This window comes from Sus scrofa, chromosome 13 (genome assembly GCF_054392235.1).
Source record: "Sus scrofa isolate SSC_HxYL_T2T_F1_AM1 chromosome 13, Sscrofa_HxYL_maternal_Yorkshire_Landrace_v2.0, whole genome shotgun sequence".
In the NCBI taxonomy this organism is placed as follows: Eukaryota; Metazoa; Chordata; class Mammalia; order Artiodactyla; family Suidae; genus Sus; species Sus scrofa.
The window spans coordinates 67,999,274-68,017,347 of NC_139395.1; the positions used below are offsets into that span (position 1 = coordinate 67,999,274).

The 18,074-nt window shown below is 42.5% G+C and overlaps 1 protein-coding gene across 2 annotated transcripts; it reads right to left on the minus strand.

Moving 5' to 3' along the window:
• Positions 1 to 1,088: 1,088 nt before the first annotated feature.
• PROK2 (prokineticin 2) lies at positions 1,089 to 17,150 on the minus strand. 2 transcript variants are annotated; one of them, XM_021069213.2, is made up of 5 exons: positions 17,067 to 17,150; positions 16,660 to 16,768; positions 12,837 to 12,962; positions 3,997 to 4,059; positions 1,089 to 2,690 (listed from the first exon to the last, which is right to left on the minus strand). In XM_021069213.2, exons 2-5 carry the CDS (start codon positions 16,753 to 16,755, stop codon positions 2,586 to 2,588), a joined length of 390 nt encoding a protein of 129 aa, XP_020924872.1. In that variant the 5' UTR covers positions 16,756 to 16,768; positions 17,067 to 17,150; the 3' UTR covers positions 1,089 to 2,585. The 2 variants fall into 2 exon arrangements, with proteins under 2 accessions (XP_020924872.1, XP_020924873.1); XM_021069214.2 differs by lacking the exons at positions 3,997 to 4,059; positions 17,067 to 17,150 and having other exon boundaries at positions 16,660 to 16,969.
• Positions 17,151 to 18,074: the final 924 nt, after the last annotated feature.

Here is an 18,074-nt window from a genome sequence, read left to right on the forward strand (position 1 = left end):
GAGGGAGCAGTTTTGGCACAAACTTTTCTACGGTTTTTTTTTAAAAAAAATGTTGCTTTTTTTAAAAAATGGCTAATGTCAGAAGTGACAGTCTTCCTGAAAGTCAGTGTCTGCAAATAAATCCAAAGGTACCATGTGCGTTTGGTCAGTAGCTTCTGGCATAAGATCTATTTCTACTTTAGAAAGGACAGAACCCAATTCACAGTATTTACATCAGACTAGATTGTTGACTTAGCGTTTCTTGCGTAAATTCTCACTTGGCCTTACTGTTGGAAATTCTGGTCTGTGAAGTCGACTACAGTGAGAGTTCGTCCTGGGAAGAAAAAGCACCACCGCTTTTATAAACTAAGAGTCTATGTGCGTTGCATAGAATTATTTTAAAGATGCTCCAGGAAGCATGATTCTAAGTTTTTGAAACAGTTATTTGAAAGGTGCTAACAAGTTAAAAAATAATAACCAAGTAGAACAGCAGTCTATGTCTCCAATAAAATAATAACCAAGGAGAGAGGTAACAAATAACAAAGTTCTGTTTCCCTTTGGATGGGAGCCCATGAGGCGTAGGTATAGTTCTAAGTTTTCTACACAACCTTCACATTTGTTCTCTTGGCTGTGCACACATGACCTCAGTGATTTAACAAAATGAAGTTGGTATATGTAAAAGCCAAATTTTATAAAAGTTGGTTGTATGTCTTTTAACCTGGGGGAAAATGGATGACTGACCCAATCAAGTTTTCACCACTTATAAAAAAGCATGTGTTGAACGTTATATAAAAACAGCACTGAGCAAAACTGCTGAAGTGCCTGTTTCTTTACCCATAATTCCACTTGAGGTCTATTTTTTTTCCCCCAACAAATTCAATGAAGAATGTTTCTTGAACGCAAACTAAACTAAACCCAAAATAAGCCTTCTATGACCAAGTATGGTGAGGCAAAATCCCATACATTTATGGGACATGTTAACCCTGGGGCTAAAGTTACAAAGACTGTGCAATTGTAAGTCCTGGCTGAATAAATAACTACAAAATGGACATTTTTTTTTTTTTTTTGCAATGGTTAGCGGGTTGGCACGGCCACTTTAGTCACTGAAATGCATTTCAGAAGTTGTTTATTTGCAACGTTGAATCCATTTACAATACTTGGTAGGTTTTTCAAGGCCAGGCTACACTGGCAGCGTCGGAGGGCTAGCACCTAGCACCTTGCCTAACCACCCATGATCAACACCCCATAACAATTTGCTGAACCAAGACAGTGAAATCCCATGGGTCCATTCCTGATTCCAGTCACTTTCGCATGTCACAATTTTCATGCTCCAAAACCTCACTGATTTATACATTATTTTTGTACTACCTTAAAATTCATGCAAACAGAACCTTCCTGGATGTAAACTGAAAATGTACACACTGTTAGTGCTGTAATACCAACTGTGGAGTCTTTACCCATTTTCAACTGTGGGCTACATAGAAATTGGCTTGTAATAAAAACTGACAACTGTGACAAAAATAAGGATATAATATGAAAAATAAATCAAATGATATACAGTACTGTCATTATTCTGATACAGAATTTTCACACAGCAATATTGATACAGGTACAAACGGCAGGATGTCGGGCAATCCATTACAATAGACCTTTGGGTTACAAATAAAGTTTCAAAGACAGCTTATAATGATTTCAAAATGGTAACTAGTGTGATGCCAGATTAAAATCAATACTGCCTCTTCAAGCGACATTTTCTAGAACATCTCTAACTAGCAGACTGTCATAAAAAAATTAACTTGATAAAAAGAAATAAATATATTGTATTGGAAAGGTCTTCTTTTTTAAAAAAATCCCAAATCTAGAAATCTGGACTAAATTGCTTTAACTTTCCATTGTTTCTGTCCTCCCACTAGTCAAACAGCAGACCTGAAACCCATGTGCATAGGCGGGTTCAGTCAAAGTCAGAAGCACCCCATCTCCACTCCATATAAGAGACGTTTGGGGTGTTTGGTTCAACTATACATTCTCTTCACTGTTTAGGTATTGGCAAAAAGCTTGATTTTCATCAGTGATTCTGCCAGCAAACTCAAGGATGCAGATCCCGATTTTAAAATGCTAGAAAGCTGGGGACGGTAATCCCAAACAATAAAATGAGAGGAGTGAGGGAAAGAGACCAAGGTGTGCGTGGTGTGTGTGTGTGTGTGTGTGTGTGTGTGTGTGTGTACGGTGGGGCAGGGCAGGGAGTAGGGGGTGTTCAAGGAAAAAAAAATTTCTGTAACAAAATATCAAATTCCCATTTGTATTTTAGTGAAAATGGGTGAATTACTGGCATTTTAAAGAGCCAAACCAAAACACAAACAGGGAAATGAGAACTCGTTCCATAATACCCTGCACTTAACATTTCTATCCAAAAGATAAATCCCTTTTCAAATAAAAAAAAAAAGTAGAACATCATTTAAAAATCAAAGTTGGAAATGTTACTTGGAAAAGTTGACGAAGCAATAGCGTTTCTTTCTGGCATATTATTTGTTTGGCACAATCACAGGTAAGTAGACTTTACAGACACCGTGTGGCTGTTCACATTTAAAGCTTCTCCCCTAAGGTGATTACTTTCGAGCTAAACAAACAAATCGGTTAAATGAAGTCCGTGAACAGGCTAAACCAGGCATGCATGGACACGTGTGATGCATTCTCCGGCCGAAAAATGGAACCTACAATGAAAAAGAAAACTGAGTCAGAGCAGGATATGTTAAAGCAACAAACAAACAAAAAACTCATCTTGAGAACTCTCTTTAAATAACAACAGCTAGTGTTTTCAGAGGGTTAACTGTTCATCAAACAACAGGCTCAGCCCTTTCTTATGTATTATTCTTTTCCATCCTTACACCCAATCTGTGAACATGGCAAATATTTAATGATACCCATTTTACAGATGAGAGACTGAGGCACAGAGTGATCAGTAACCTGCCCAAGGTCACATGGCCAGAACTTGAAGCTTGGCTGGCAGGCTGACCTGAAGGTCTTTTAATCAGCAAGCTACACTGACTTTTACTTTTGCTCATTTTCATCCCTTTCAGAACCCCTTGCTACTGAAGCTCTACAAGAAGAGCGTAACATTACAGGCACAATCACGTCTATATAATAAGCCGAAAAAAAGGCACGGATAATGAGCAATACATAAATTCACACATTTGTGCAAAGATGTGAGAAGTCTAAATTCTGGGTGGGGCAAGGGGTGAGTAACAAGAGGAAAATTAGGGAAGGAGGCAAGCTCGATTTGCAGAAATGGAAGACAGCAAACCCCAGGCTGGGGAGGGCCCTCAGTGAAAGATGGTCGGCTTCAGTCTAAGAGCTGTTCAATGGAAGAGCCCCCTTCTCATGCCTTGGGCGAAGCTGGGTCGAGGAGGGTCAAGCAGCAACTGGTGTGCCACTTCTCTGTGCCAGGGACGAGTGGAGTGCCCTCAAAACACATATGTTTTCTAGAGGCAAAGAGCAAAAAACCATTCTACTTCTCCTAGAAATGGTGACCTCTTGAGAACTAGCCTGCTTTGCAAGTTACAGGGAGAAAGTTTAATTCCAGGCCTGGAGGCATTTGAAAGTCAATGAAGTCCGGTGGCAGACTACCTGGTTGGGGGTAACATGAGAGAAGCCAGCTATTACAGACTCATGCCTCAGGGATCCTTCTACAGTTTACACACCGTATGGAAATCCATCCTTCCTGCTCCCCAACTCCAATGCTTCATCCAGAATCATCCTGGTGTATTTCCTGTTGTGTTTCACCAAAAGAGGCTGCCCCACACCAGTTAACTGTCCTTATGAGAACATCTGAGATGCATCTTACGGATGCCTTCTAAAGAACTTCCTCACATGTCAAACAAAAGGCCATCTGCAGAGAGTGGCAGAACCATTCTAACCTCATTTTTAGGTTGAACTGATAGGATGGACCCAACTCTACGGGTGTCCAACAACGGTCAAGGCTAATTATTCTGGGTCTATCTTTGCTTGTGCCCTTCTTACCTCCTTTTTCCTTTTTCTTCTCTTCCTCCTTCTTCTTTCCTGCCTTCCATTTTCAAAATGGTTCTAGAAGGGCCGGGGAGATGGTTGAGATCAATAAATACAGAGGGAAGAAAGGAGAGCAGTAGGTGGGTAGGGGTGGTACATGTGGTAAACAGGCAGAGCCATCTCCATTCCTTGGGTCTTTCTGCAAGAGTGTTACCTTCAAGGTGGTAACAATAATGTCTACATGGGGGTTCCATGGCTGTCGGCTCCATGTAGAAGCGAGCTAGAATGGTTCTGTCACTGTGTGTGTCAGAGGGTCCCCGGATGGCTGGCTCATTGGTTGCCACCAAGAATATGTCAAAGAAGGCAGGTGCAGCAGGAATGGTTTGGTCAAATTACAAGTGGATAGGATGAGACTGCTATCTCATGACCTTTACAATCTCTCCTGACCCTGAGACTCTGGGAGCTTCCTTTAACTAACCAAGCGCTCAACTACTGCATGAACTAGTGGTTCTCAATGTGGGGTGACCCTACTCCCACTCCCTGAGGAGACATGTGTATATGTCACAATGGTGGGAGGCAGCAGGATTACTAGCATCCAGTGATACCCAAAGATGTTGCTGAACATCCCACAACTCCATGGCAAAGAGTTACCTGATCTCAAATGTCAACAATGCAGTGCGAAGGGTGAGAAAAACCAATACAGGCAGAGATAGCCAAGGAAAAGCAACCCCGGATGAGTGATCTCTAACTGCAATAAGCATGTCAAACTGTCAGAGAACACCAAGCATGTTTCTTTTAATTCATGCAATCAGCAGATATTTTATGGATTGTTGTCAATACACTGGGCCCTATTTTAGGTGTGTGGATACAGTGATGAACAAAAGAGGAAAGGCTTCTGCCCACCATGGAACTTTTAGTGACGGATACCCAGTAAGACAGTTTGGGGCGCTAAGAACTGCCCTCACGGTGTTAGTCTTGTGCTCTGTGCATCTCGACACTGTGGTCACTCTTTGGCCTGGCAACGTATGTTGTCAACAGCAAAAGCAGCAGAGGAGAAAAATAACACTGCTGGCCTGCCATGGGCCAGGCCTCAGAAAGGCACTGTGTATGAATGTCACACTAAAGTGGGGGGGGGGCAGATTTATGCCTCATTTTGACAGGACCTAAGCAGCTTCCTCTCAAGGTGAAGTAATGTATCTGACTGAAGTCACCCCCAGTGAGAAAAGGAACATGTCACAGTCAAACCCAATCCCACCAGGCCCAGACACCAGGCTCTGGGGAAAAAGGGACTCTTGTTCATGAGCACATAGCACTCAGCCTGGTGCAGTGGACACACTAAGAAGATATCAGTTAAATGCCTGTCTCCCACCTCCAACCCCACCACAGTCTGTGAACTCCCTGAAGGTAAAGGAGTGACCTTCTCAGGTCCCTAGACTCCCCCTTTTCCCCAGACCCCCTAGTTTCCACAAACTTGGAAACCAAAGGCTCTTGCTCAAGCAAGGCCCCTCTAGGGTCTAGGAAGGCCCCTGGCATTGTGTTTACAAGATGGTGTGCTTTTGTGAAACCTTTACAAATGTCTTTTTCTTACCCAGAGCACTGAGACTGTGGAAGAGTCCACCTAGATCTGCCCCAATCCAACTTCATATGATGCCGAGACTCTCCTGCAGGTCCCCTTCACACCTGGATGCCCTTTTCTTATTTTTATCCTTTTTCAAGATCCAGCCTGAATCCCTCCCTCCCTCAAGCTTTTCTCCACTGGACCTGCCTGTAGCAGTTCTCCCTCCCCTTCCCTATGAGTTCTTAACTGCACAGCCCAAGATTTCTGATATGATTTACTCTGTAAGTACCTGCCACTTCCTTGACTGGCCTACCCGCTCCTAGCTCTGCATTCACTGTACGACAAACCTAAGAGTTGTTGAGCAGTCACTAAGGCCAGACAAAGTATTCACAGAAGATGCATCTTCAGATGTGAAAACAGGGCCAAAAGCTAATCATTCCATGCAAATGTGACGGTTTACTTTAGAAGCAACTACACACTCAGGGCAATATTTCTAACAGAGTAGTTTCTAACCAGAGAATTCTAAAAGTGACCATGGCAGACCCTTTAGCATCCTTGAGAAGACATGGTTCTCAATACAATGGCAGCACTTGTGCTTTTTTTTTTTTTAATTAAAAAAAAAAATTGGGGGCCACATCCATGGCATATAGAAGTTCCTGGGCCAGGGATCAATGTGTGCCACAGCTGCACCCTACACCACAGCTGCTGCAATGCCATATCTTTAACCCACTGCATGGGAATGGGGATCGAAACTGCCCCTGCAGAGACAATGCCTGATCCTTAATCTGCTGCACCACAGTGGGAACTCCTGGCAGCACTTTTAAAGAGAAAATAGTGCTGATACGACACAGCAGTGTTGTGATCTCTCTCAAAACAAGGGCAAATTGTTAAAGAAGGGAACACAAGAGTTACTGTTGTGGCTCAGTAGATTAATAACCCCGACTAGTATCCATGAGGATGTGGGTTCGATGGTTGATTCCTGGTCTCACTCAGTGGGTTAAAGATCTGACATTGCCATGAGTTGTGGTGTAGTTCACAGATGCAGCTCAGATCCTGCATTGCTGTGGCTGTGGTGTAGACTGGCAGCTGCAGCTTCAATTTGACCCCTAGCTTGGGAACTTCCATATGCCAAAGGTGCAACCACTAAAAAAAAGGGGGGGGGAGAATATAATGGGATACCTTTAGGAAAGCCTAATCATGTGACATAAAAAGCACTGGCCCTATTATAATGTGGCTCTTAATAAAAACAGTTTTGTTACAATTTTTTCAACAGAAGTACCGAGTTTAAAAAAATTCAGATGGTGTGATAGCACGTAAAAAACAAATTTCAAGTCCCACACTCCCATGGTTTCTGGTTTCAATAACTCTGAAGAGTGCCATTGTATCTTAATCTGCTAAAGTTTTCAATTGTTTCATCTCATTTTGGGGGAAATAGGTTTATATTCATATAACCTTAAATAATGCAATTCTTTATCTGCTCCTTTCCTGTGAGTATAGGATTGACCTGGGGCCTGGGCTGGTGAAGGTGACCTGACAGGGACCTGGGCTTTCCTCTGAGCTGTGTCCCCAGAGAAAGAAAAGGAAACGGGGAATGGGGGTCAGCCTCCTGGGTTGTGTGGCACTGCACCTGAGTTGGAGAAGCCTGGAACCTCTGTGGCTGGGGGCATAAAAGATTTGCAAGAAATAGAGTGGTAGTTTCTGTGGGTCAAGGGGATACCGCCCACACGCTGCTGATTCTGTGTGGCAGCACAGGCACCCTGTGTGGATGAGGAGGGAAAAGAAGCTGTGTGCTTGGGTAGCTGATGAGTTCCCAAGGAAGCCAAGGTACTTCACCTCCTATGCTGTGTCCTATAAGACTATGTAAATGCAGAATTAGACAGGGGTTCTAAGCCAGAGTGATTCCAGCCTCCTCCAACACCCCCACCTCCCTGCCCAGGGGACATGCGGCAATGTCTGGAGACATTTTGTGTGGTCACAGCTAGAAGAGGGGCACTACTGGCTTCTAGTGGGTCAAAGCTAGGGATGCTGCAAACCTCCTACAACACCCAGGGCAGCCCCCACAACAAAGAATCTAAAATGTCCAAAGAGTGCAGCCTGAGAAAACGTGTATTAGACAAAAGTATATTCATGCCTTGTGAGTCTTTCTGCCAATCTGAACCTGAAATCACAGCCATGAAGCCGCCCTAAGAGATGAAATGCAGACAGTGGCTTGTGATATCCCTGACAGAAAAGAGGAAACAAATAGCACATTTTGTTCTCTTTCACCCATCTTTTGCTAAATCTTGGTTATATTATCTATATTTTAGTATTTAAAAAAACTTATACTCTATTCTGAAATTATGTTTACAGTGCTTCACCATAGGTTGGTTCAAAAAGAGAAACAGCTAATAATTTTTTAAATTTCCCTTTTCTTTTTTTTTAATACATTGACGAGACCCAGGTTTTAATAGAATTTTTTTTTCTTCAGAAAAGGAAAATGTATTAGTCAAGTTTTAAAGTACAGCTAAAAAATTTTTAAAAAAGCCAAAATGAATGCTAAAAATATTCACATAAAAAAGGAGCAAAATTTAAAAACACTTTAAATTTAACAAAAATTAAATTTAACACTTTCGTTAATTTTTTGGAGGAAACACAGCTTAAATACAAAAATTGTTTTAAAAGAATAAAAAATAATAAGCAATACAAATAAAAGTATTAGTCACATAATTCTAAACTTCCGAAGTCAATGAATCAGAATGGGATGGAAATGGCTCATCTTTGTAAATTCTAAAAGTGTGGGTATTAACAGAAATGAGTGCTACTTTTTTTTTTTTTTTTTTTTTTTGTCTTTTTTTCTTTTTAGGGCTGTACTCATGGCATATGGAGGTTCCGAGGCTAGGGGTCCAGTCAGAGCTGTAGCTGCCTTCCTAGGCCACAGCCACAGCAACACGGGATCAGAGCTATATCTGCAACCTATACCACAGCTCATGGCAATGCCAGATCCTTAACCCACTGAGTGAGGCCAGGGATCAAACCTGCATCCTCATGGATTCTAGTTGGGTCTGCCAACTGCTGAGCCATGACAGGAACTCCAGAAATGACTGTTTCTTACACAGCAAACTATTCCCAGTAGACAAATGATTTGGTAATGCATTCTCAATTATTTTAAAAAATTGCTAAAAGTTAATACATGTTAAAATTATTATTTGCCTAAAATGTGTTTAGAAAACATGTACCCGGTCTTCTTAGGTAGACTTATATTTTATTCTATTTTTGAATTATCAAATGTGAGGCTAAAAATTTTGCAATTACAAAACTGTAACCTGGCAGTGACTGTACACTCTGCAAATTGATTGATGTGTCTAAAACAACATAGTAAACTCAATTCTAGTCGCCACCAGTTCCTACTTACAGTTCGGTTTCACTCAGCCAGTACTATTCCCTTCATCAAAATAAGCAAACATCTGTGGTTAATGTTTAAGCCAAACCAAAATGGAAAGTTTAAAATTTGAGCAGGTGTAGTCCTTGTCTATTCATAGCCTTGTGTTTTTATTTTTTATTTTTATTTTTTTAAATTTATTTATTTATTTTTATTTTTTTGTCTTTTTGTTGTTGTTATTGTTGCTATCTCTTGGTTCTTGGGCCGCTCCCTCGGCATATGGAGGTTCCCAGGCTAGGGGTCTAATCGGAGCTGTAGCTGCCAGCCTATGCCAGAGCCACAGCAACGCGGGATCCGAGCCGCGTCTGCAACCTACACCACAGCTCACGGCAACGCCGGATCGTTAACCCACTGAGCAAGGACAGGGACCGAACCCGCAACCTCATGGTTCCTAGTCGGATTCGTTAACAACTGCGCCACGACGGGAACTCCCATAGCCTTGTGTTTTTAAAACACCAAGCCCTGTGACTACAATCAGAGTTAATCCATTTTTTTCTAAAACAAAACAAAAAGAAAACTGGGGAGAGTAATGAACACATCACATTAGAACATAATTTTCTATACCATGACTATCTACATTTTGACCATCTACTAAGGATGCGTAAGATTTCAGGATATATTTCACCAGGATATATTTATAAAAAATGTTTTTTCTTGAATTGTTTTGAATAGCTTGCGGTCGCATGATACTCTGGAAGAACAGTATTTTCACCAGGATAAGTTAATTTTGCTGAAACAAGTAACAACTCTAGGACTAAAAACAGGTCATTGACATGACCTATGAAAATGTATTTTATGGACAAGAAAAAAACCAATATGAAAAGCTGTAACATTGAGTTTTAGAAACACATTTCAAGTGAGTATCTGAACAGGAGGTAAGTTCAGGTTTAACATTAAAATTTTATTTTATTTTTTTAGGACTTCAGTTCTTTTTTTTTTATTTTTTTTTTATCTTTTTGCCATTTCTTGGGCCGCTCCCGTGGCATATGGAGGTTCCCAGGCTAGGGGTCTAATCAGAGCTGTAGCCACCGGCCTATGCCAGAGCCACAGCAACTCGGGATCCGAGCCGCGTCTGCAACCTACACCACAGCTCACGGCAACGCCAGATCGGATCGTTAACCCACTGAGCAAGGGCAGGGATCGAACCCACAACCTCATGGTTCCTTTTCGGATTTGTTCACCACTGCGCCACAACGGGAACTCCTAGGACTTCAGTTCTTTTCTCACTTATTCTACCAAGAAAACCATCATCTGTTATTATAGACTTCTACCGAAACTGTGATAAAAATACAGCACAGAGATGAACCTGGGTTTATGGGAGCAGAATGACGTTGTTTCCTTTCAAAACTGACCTTGCATTAAACTTGAACTACAAACTGTAGGAACCAGGGAAAGAGAATTCTGGTTCTCTTTTCAAAATATCTCAGATTTGGAAACTATAGGATGAGAAAAACTATCTCATCAGAACTATAGGATGAGACAAATTCCAACCCTTGAACCGTTACCCTGCATCTCAGTGAACATCTTCCCCACACAAACCAGTTTGGGTTAACTGCACTAAAAACAAATCCTCTAATTAAAGACAACAACAACTTTCAGAGAATATAGAATATTCTCGGCTTTCAGAGAATATAGAATATAGTCAGCACCACACAGACCATGAAGCATCAGAAAGAGGGGACATCCAGAGCCTGCCCTCTGACCTATCACCCGTGAACTCAACCAGTTACTGAGCCCCTCTGAGTCTGAATGTGGTTGTTCAGAGGATGGGACCAAAACCAACCTTACATTACAGGCTTGTTGTGAGTATTACGTGAGAAACACATACACTGAGTTTAGTATCGAGTAACTGGTACACCACGGCATTCAGCAAGTGGCAACTATGATTGCTATTTATACAAAAATAGTTCCTCAGAATGTGTCACTCATCACTTGTTTTAGGAAACTGGCTGCACAATTCCAGTGCCTAGAGTACTCCAGGGTGTACTAACACTACAGAGACAGAATAATTCTTAAAGAAGGGGGAGTTAAGAGAAAATGTTTTAGCAACAGCAACTCAAATGTACAAAAGGTGACTCGTGATCCATAGGGCTGATAAAAAAAAAAAAAAAAAAAAAAAAGATCAATGCCAAGGGCCTCTGAACCAGCTTCCCCTACCCTGGGGGGAGTTGGTCACTGAGCCAGATAGCTAACGTTTAAAACCTTTCCTGTCTCAAAATGGCCAAGAATAAAAGGTGCCTCTCATGCTTAAAAACCACCATACCAGCTCTAGCGGTAAAACCACAGGGCGGAATGGTCTAAACAGAACAGGAAGTATTTCTCAAGGAAACCACAGGGGAGCCCAATTCCGCCTTCACATGGGTCCAAACCGCCAGTCCCCATCACAGTGCCTAGAGCGAAACCCCAGCCAATTTATTTCCCCATTTCATTCAGAGAGAGTCAAAATATTAGCTGTTATCTGTGACTGTGGCAAAGATGTTTGTCTCTTACTATGGTTTTGAACCCTAAGCCACAAGTGTGTGTGTAGGGGGGGCAGAACAAAGAATTCAGTTTGCTTGAAAACATTCAATCCATTTTAAGATGAGAGTATACAATGTGTAGAGACAACATTACAGAGGACTGCACTTGTCTCCAACAAGCCACAAGCCCTGGGACATGTCCTTTCAGCACCCTCAGACCTCCCGTAACTGCTGGGTGAAGGAGGCTGTGACACCAGGAGAGCAAGGCACCTGCAACCTGGTATCTACCCCTGGGGGACTTTGCTGGGACGATACTGAGCTTCAGACTTTTGACTCTAAAGGGCAAAGACTGTCCAGGCTCCACACACTTCTCAGCTCCTTCCTGTCCGCCACTCAATCCCTTGCAAGAGTGAATAAAGTTGTCTCACAACTGCAGACAGGAGAGTCCGAAAGTCCTGGGGACACAGCCTTTAAAGCCCCAGCTGATCCTGCCATGGGTCCTGCCACTTCTTGTCAATAACTTTTCAAAAGTGGTGTTTAGGTCATTGTGATGCTGAGCTATTAGATAATAAGAGAAATTTAAATATCATTAACCTTCAGGGTTTTCAACAATGTATCCTGTGTGCAGAGAGTGAACATACAATACAGGACTTTCAAATTAAGACGCAAGAATGACCGCGTCACAGATGATTTTCTGCAAAAAACAAAACACAAACTGATTTACTTCTGCCTTTTCAGTTGGTCTAACATTAAAGTGTTTGTAAGAGCTTTCACACTCTGATTTCTGCAGAGAAGCATCCATCCATACATATATTTATTTACATATATAATATATATACATATACCTGAGCATTCCACACCAGATATAAAAATTTTGAAACAAACTTACCTGCTTGAAATTACTTTTTTTTTTTCTTTCTTTTTATGGCTGAACCCATGGCATATGGGAATTCCTGAGCTAGGTGTTGAATTGGAGCTGCAGTGCTGGCCTACACTACAGCCACCACAGCAACACTGGGTCTGAGCTGCATCTGCAACCTATGCTGCAGCTTGCAACGATGTCAGATCCCTAACTCACTGAGTGAGGCCAGGGATAGAACCCGCATCCTCACGGGATACTATGTCGGGTTCTTAAACCCCGCTGAGCCACAATGGGAACTCCTGAAATTACTTTCATAAAATATCTCTAAGGCCAGGACAGCAATGATATATGTAAATCATTACCAGAATAAAGATGGTAAAGGACACAATTCTTTCAAGTGGAAAGGGGGAAGAGAAAGGGGGTGGTTTTCCATTGTCATCTTCTCTGACTTCCAATTTCTAGTACCTTTGCCCTGGGTTTCAGGTCCCATAGGCTTTGCTCAGAGTTGACCCATGGGTGGGTAAGAGAACCACCATGAATAAGAACGTATATACTAACTTTGCGAGTCATCGGATGACAGCTGTCTCCCACTTTGCCCATCGGTGTGCAAATCCGTATGCTCTTAACCCAGATACTAACAGCACAGCACATGCCTCCACCACACTGGGGGTCTTTGTCGCAGGCCTGAAATGTGATAAACAAACAGATAAATATGGATAATAGGAAAGACTCAGGCTAAAGGGATCTAAAATTAGCATTAAAAAAAAGTTCATTTACTATCCAACCACTATGATTTTAATAATCTCATATATACAAAAGAACTGTAATCTTCATTTGCTTGAACACATTTATGATTAAATCTGATCAGAAGAGATTTTTGTCTCTGTTGAAAAATAGCCTAGGAACTCCCATCATGGCTCAGTGGTTAATGAATCTGACTAGGAACCATGAGGTTGCAGTTCGATCCCTGGTCTCACTCAGTGGGTTAAGGATCTGGCGTTGCCATGAGCTGTGGTGTAGGTCACAGATGTGGCTTGGATCCCAAGTTGCTGTAGCTCTGGTGCAGGCTGAGGCTACAGCTCTGATGAGACCCCTAGCCTGGGAACCTCCACATGCCGCGGGTGCAGCCCTAGAAAAGACAAAAAAAAAAAAAAAAAAAAAAGAAAGAAAGAAAGAAAGAAAGAAAAATAGCCTAAATAATGGCCTATACATTACAAAAATCTTAAACCATACCATTTAAAAAAAAACAAAATCAGCTCTCTTCTTCTGTGCTTTGTGGTTGAATTGGCTTTGAACTTAAAGAAGAGTCTCTATTAGTCTTTTGCTATATACGGCCATTGGGAATTATATAAATTGAATCACAAGATTTTATGACTATTAACGGCAGAATACACTGGACCCAATATTAAAAAGGGATTTAAATGGTTTCTAAATCTGGCATGAAATGCTCGGGACCCATAACAGCTCTGATGTAAATTTTTAAAGTGCTAGTCATTTTCTCTTTCAAATATTTGATTTTGGTTCACCAGACGATGTTTTTTAATACCATTTACTTGATTTTCACCATTTACTTTTGAAAGAGGGAAATCTTAGAGGTTGAGAATGGACAGACCAAAACCTTTGCTTTTTGTTACTCTTTTTTTGGGAGGAGGGGTAAGTATCCTACAAAAAGGAAATTCTTGGCTTAGGATATACATATGTGTACATTACAAAATTAGCCGAACTATTCTACAAGATCCATCAGATTTAGAAATGAAATTACCAACAGTGATTACTCAAGACATTTGTTCCTAATATAATAATTGTAAATACATATAATCAAAGAATCAACGATGGAGGAATTTCCATATTTGACTAAATAGAGGTAAATAATGAAGTCTAAGCTTATTTGCATGAAAATAGACCTGAAGAACCATTGTTCTTTCCTAGAATCAACCATAAAAGAGGATGCTTTGTTTGAATGCTGTGCAATAATCTGTTTTGCTAGCGATAAGGTAAAAGCATTCTATACTATATACGTAAGAAGCTAAAAAATCAATAATTCAGATACAAACTTAAATGTAGATTTAATGAAAACAACTAAAACACTTCTTCAAATTTCTTAGTTTTGGAAAAAGCTATAACTTCTCAAAGCATAAATATATGGGCACATTCTTATTCATTATTTTTTTTCATTACAAGTGATAAACTATCTTGCTTTAGAGTTGTTTTTTCCCCCCTTAGAGTTTTTTCTCCAGCTATTTAAATAAACATCTGGATAAAAACCACAATTTTCTTCTTGGAGTGTTTGGACATTTACAGGAAAATATCTAAACATTTCCATTTTCCCTTTTTATTTGTATGCTAGAAATCACGTATATGTAGCAATTACATTCCAAGAATGAGATGTTCAGTATATGATCTTTTCCAATATGGTTTTAACAAATCTATGCGGAAACATAAATCAATTTAAAAATAACTACACATATTACCCCCAAAAAGTAAATATTTAAGATGGAGGCTTCAAGCAATATTTTATTTCAACAGATGCTCAGGACCAGGAATTCTGAAGCCCCACTAGCGCTTTTAATAAGATGATAAAAATCCAGCCAAAATCTCTTAAAATGCAATCAATCACTTGGATGTTTAACATCTTAGAGATGATATATCTAGATAAGTTACTGAGTTTTTCATTTGACTACAGATGGTTCCTGTCATGGAAACAAAACTCCATTTCTTTATTGCCATGTTGCACTGATTTAAAACAACAAGAAAAACAGCACATGTAGAAATATAATAAGCCTAGTCTTAAACCTGAACAGATAAACATTCAGTGTGATAAAATTTCATTTTGTAACAAAAAAGCTTCAGCACTTGGAAATATTTACAAAGAATTGCATAGGTTTATATATTTTTAATTAGACAGCTGTTTCCTGATGCCCTTCATCTTTAACCCACTGCAGACCTACTCAAATAGTGTTGTCTTGTGAATGGAACAAAAAGATACTTATATCACAAAGGAATTTGGGGCTCAGAGGATTAGGAGAAATTTTAAATGAGCCAGCAGGGGAAGATGGGGAGGGGGTGAACTAATCAGGTTTCAATTCTCAAGTATTAGAGAAACATGTAAAAACTTTTTTTTTCAACCACAGGGGCTGACAAAGCTATTCAAACACATTTGTAAAAATCTCTATCAGCTATTCTAATAAATACCATAGTGCTTATAATTAAATATCTATTGGCTGTAACCCAAAATTCTACTGGCTGTAACCAAATACTGTTACTGTAGAAGGACTATCAACATGCTATAAAGCTATTAACTAACATGGAGACAAAAGAGCTTAATTTTCTCAAGAGAATGACATTTCCCTTAAATTTGAATGTTATTTCATTATCTACACATTATCATTTCAAACATTGAAGTTTTATTTAAAGCCTATTATGTGGACTTAGATATATGAAATAATTTAATGGAGGTGTAAAATAATTTCAGATTTAGAAGAATAAAACAGCTGAACAACCAGGAAATGGTAGCGGGTTTTGCATTGCTGATGTAAAGCAAACTAGACATTTTAATTTTGTGCTGTAAGGTCATCCTTCAGATCCACACAAAGAAAACTGTTGGTGGACGGAGGGGAGACCTGAACCAGTTCCTACTTTCACAATGATGAAAACATCTCTCTAAACAGAAACGTCTACATGGCAACTTATTCCATAATGAAGCCTGAGCCCTGGAGGGGTTTTATCAGAAACTGGAAATGGAAAACTTTTTACAGGGAGAACCTCAGGTCGCTGGGGAACCACCCCCCCAAACTCCCCGAAACCCAAAAAAACCCTAGAACTCAGAAGGAAGCATCCACATTGCTTTTCAAAATGCACACAGGGCCTCGGACCAAGTTATTTCAAGGGGTTTCTGCGGAGGATGCACAGGGGAGCAAACTCCCTGACAACAGAATTAAGACTCCCGGGATCTGGGGGTTTTCATCTCGTACCTGTGCATTTCAGGAAGGGGTCTCTCAAATTTTAAAATAGAGGCTTGGAATGTCTGGGAAAAGTACTCGAGAACACCGAAAGGAAACTTCTTTCATTTTAAGAGGGAAGCAGAGGAAACACGAGGACAGAGGGATAAGCAAGAGGGAGAAGGTCGTGATGAAGGTGGTGGGGTGAGTCTGCGGTCACCTTCTCCTCCAGGGTAAGTCCGATGTCCCGGCCGCCCGCTGCTTTGGGAGCACGGCACTTTTCCAAGTGAGCCAAGCGGCTACTGGGGCAGGTGTCCTCAGCTGGGAGCGACCCTCCCAGGGCCCCCCGACTCCCCATCGCGGTCTTCCCATCCCCGCCAGAGCCCCTCGGGCGCGCAGCAGGCGTGCATATCCTGTGGACAGGTGCGCCGAGGGCTGCTTACCCCGGTGATGACGGCGGCGTCCCCGGCGGGGGGCGTGAGCAGCAGCGGCGGCAGCAGCAGCAGGAGCAGCAGCGGGGCGCAGCGCGGGATCCTCATGGCGACCTCGGGCCTGGCAGGCAGTTGCGGGGCCGTTGGGGGCGCGCGGGACGAAGCGCGGAGCGGCGGGGCGGGCGGCTCACGCGAGCCTGCCGGCGGTTATAAAGGCTAGCCCCGCGGTGACTCACGTCGCCGCCCGGCCGGCTGCACACGCGGGGGCCACCGCGCGGGCACACCCCCCGCGCCCACCCGGTCCGGCCCGGCCCGTGTCCCTGGCGCGCACGTGCCGCCGCGGTTCCCTGTGCCCCCGCCCCGGGCGCCACGCAGGCAGCGCCCCCCACACCGCGCCCTGCTCCGGGCCGGCCCCTTGCCTGGCGCCCGCCGCCGCCTTCCGCACGCGCCCGCATTGCTTTTGTGGTCGGAGACACCCTCCTCTGCTGTCCTGGTTTCCCGAGCTCCACGTGCTCAGCGCCGCAAACTTGCAGCTCATTTGCTCTCCAGATGTGTAGGGAGCGCTTACTACGTGCCCGGCCTTGTGGACACACGGGGGGAGCAGGGGAAGTCCTGAGAGCCTCTGCATTTGGTCAGTTGTTCAGTGGGTCTTTACGGGGCTCCCGCTGTGTGCCACCTGCCTCAGGGTCCAATAACCGAGCAGGAAAGACAGAAACATCAAACACAAACGCTGGAAACGTGGAAGACCTGGGTGGGGGCACAAAGCGAGCGCAAAATTACCCCTCATCCCACATCCCTGACGACACTAAGGGGGTTTGTCCTTCCAGCTATGGGAGTCCAATTTACGTCTTTCACTTCACATGCTGTCCCTTGCTGCTCACATCTGTTCCAGAACCTCTGCTCTCTGATTTTCTTTGCATGCACTTCCTCCCTTTAACATCGCGCCAGCTTCGGGCAGAGCAGCTCAGGATGATGCCAAAGCGAAATCAGGAGATGGCCAGGCTTCGGGTGCCAGCCTGAGGCCCCATAAGCCCTAGCTAGACAGCTCTCTTGTCTTCTACTTTGCAGTCCAGGATAATCACCCTTCAGTCTTCATAAGATGTGATAGGGTGTTACTGGGTTTCCTTCATTTCCATAAATATGACTTTACTGCCTGCTGGGTTCTAGGCCACCTATGAAAGACCAGTGACAGATTTGCCTTACACTGGTGACCCTGAGCCTAGCTCCAAGAATCTCAGCCTGTTTTACATCAACGAAAATGATTTCAAGAATACACAAGTGTGACCATGCCAAACTTGCTTCCACTGAGGTTTTGGGAAGCCCAGCTTTCTTCCTGAAACCTCAGAACCTCTGGTTTTCCCTAGTCCCAGTCAGGACTACAAACTGTTGAAAAGCAGATGCATCTTCCAGCCTCTATAAAAAATGTG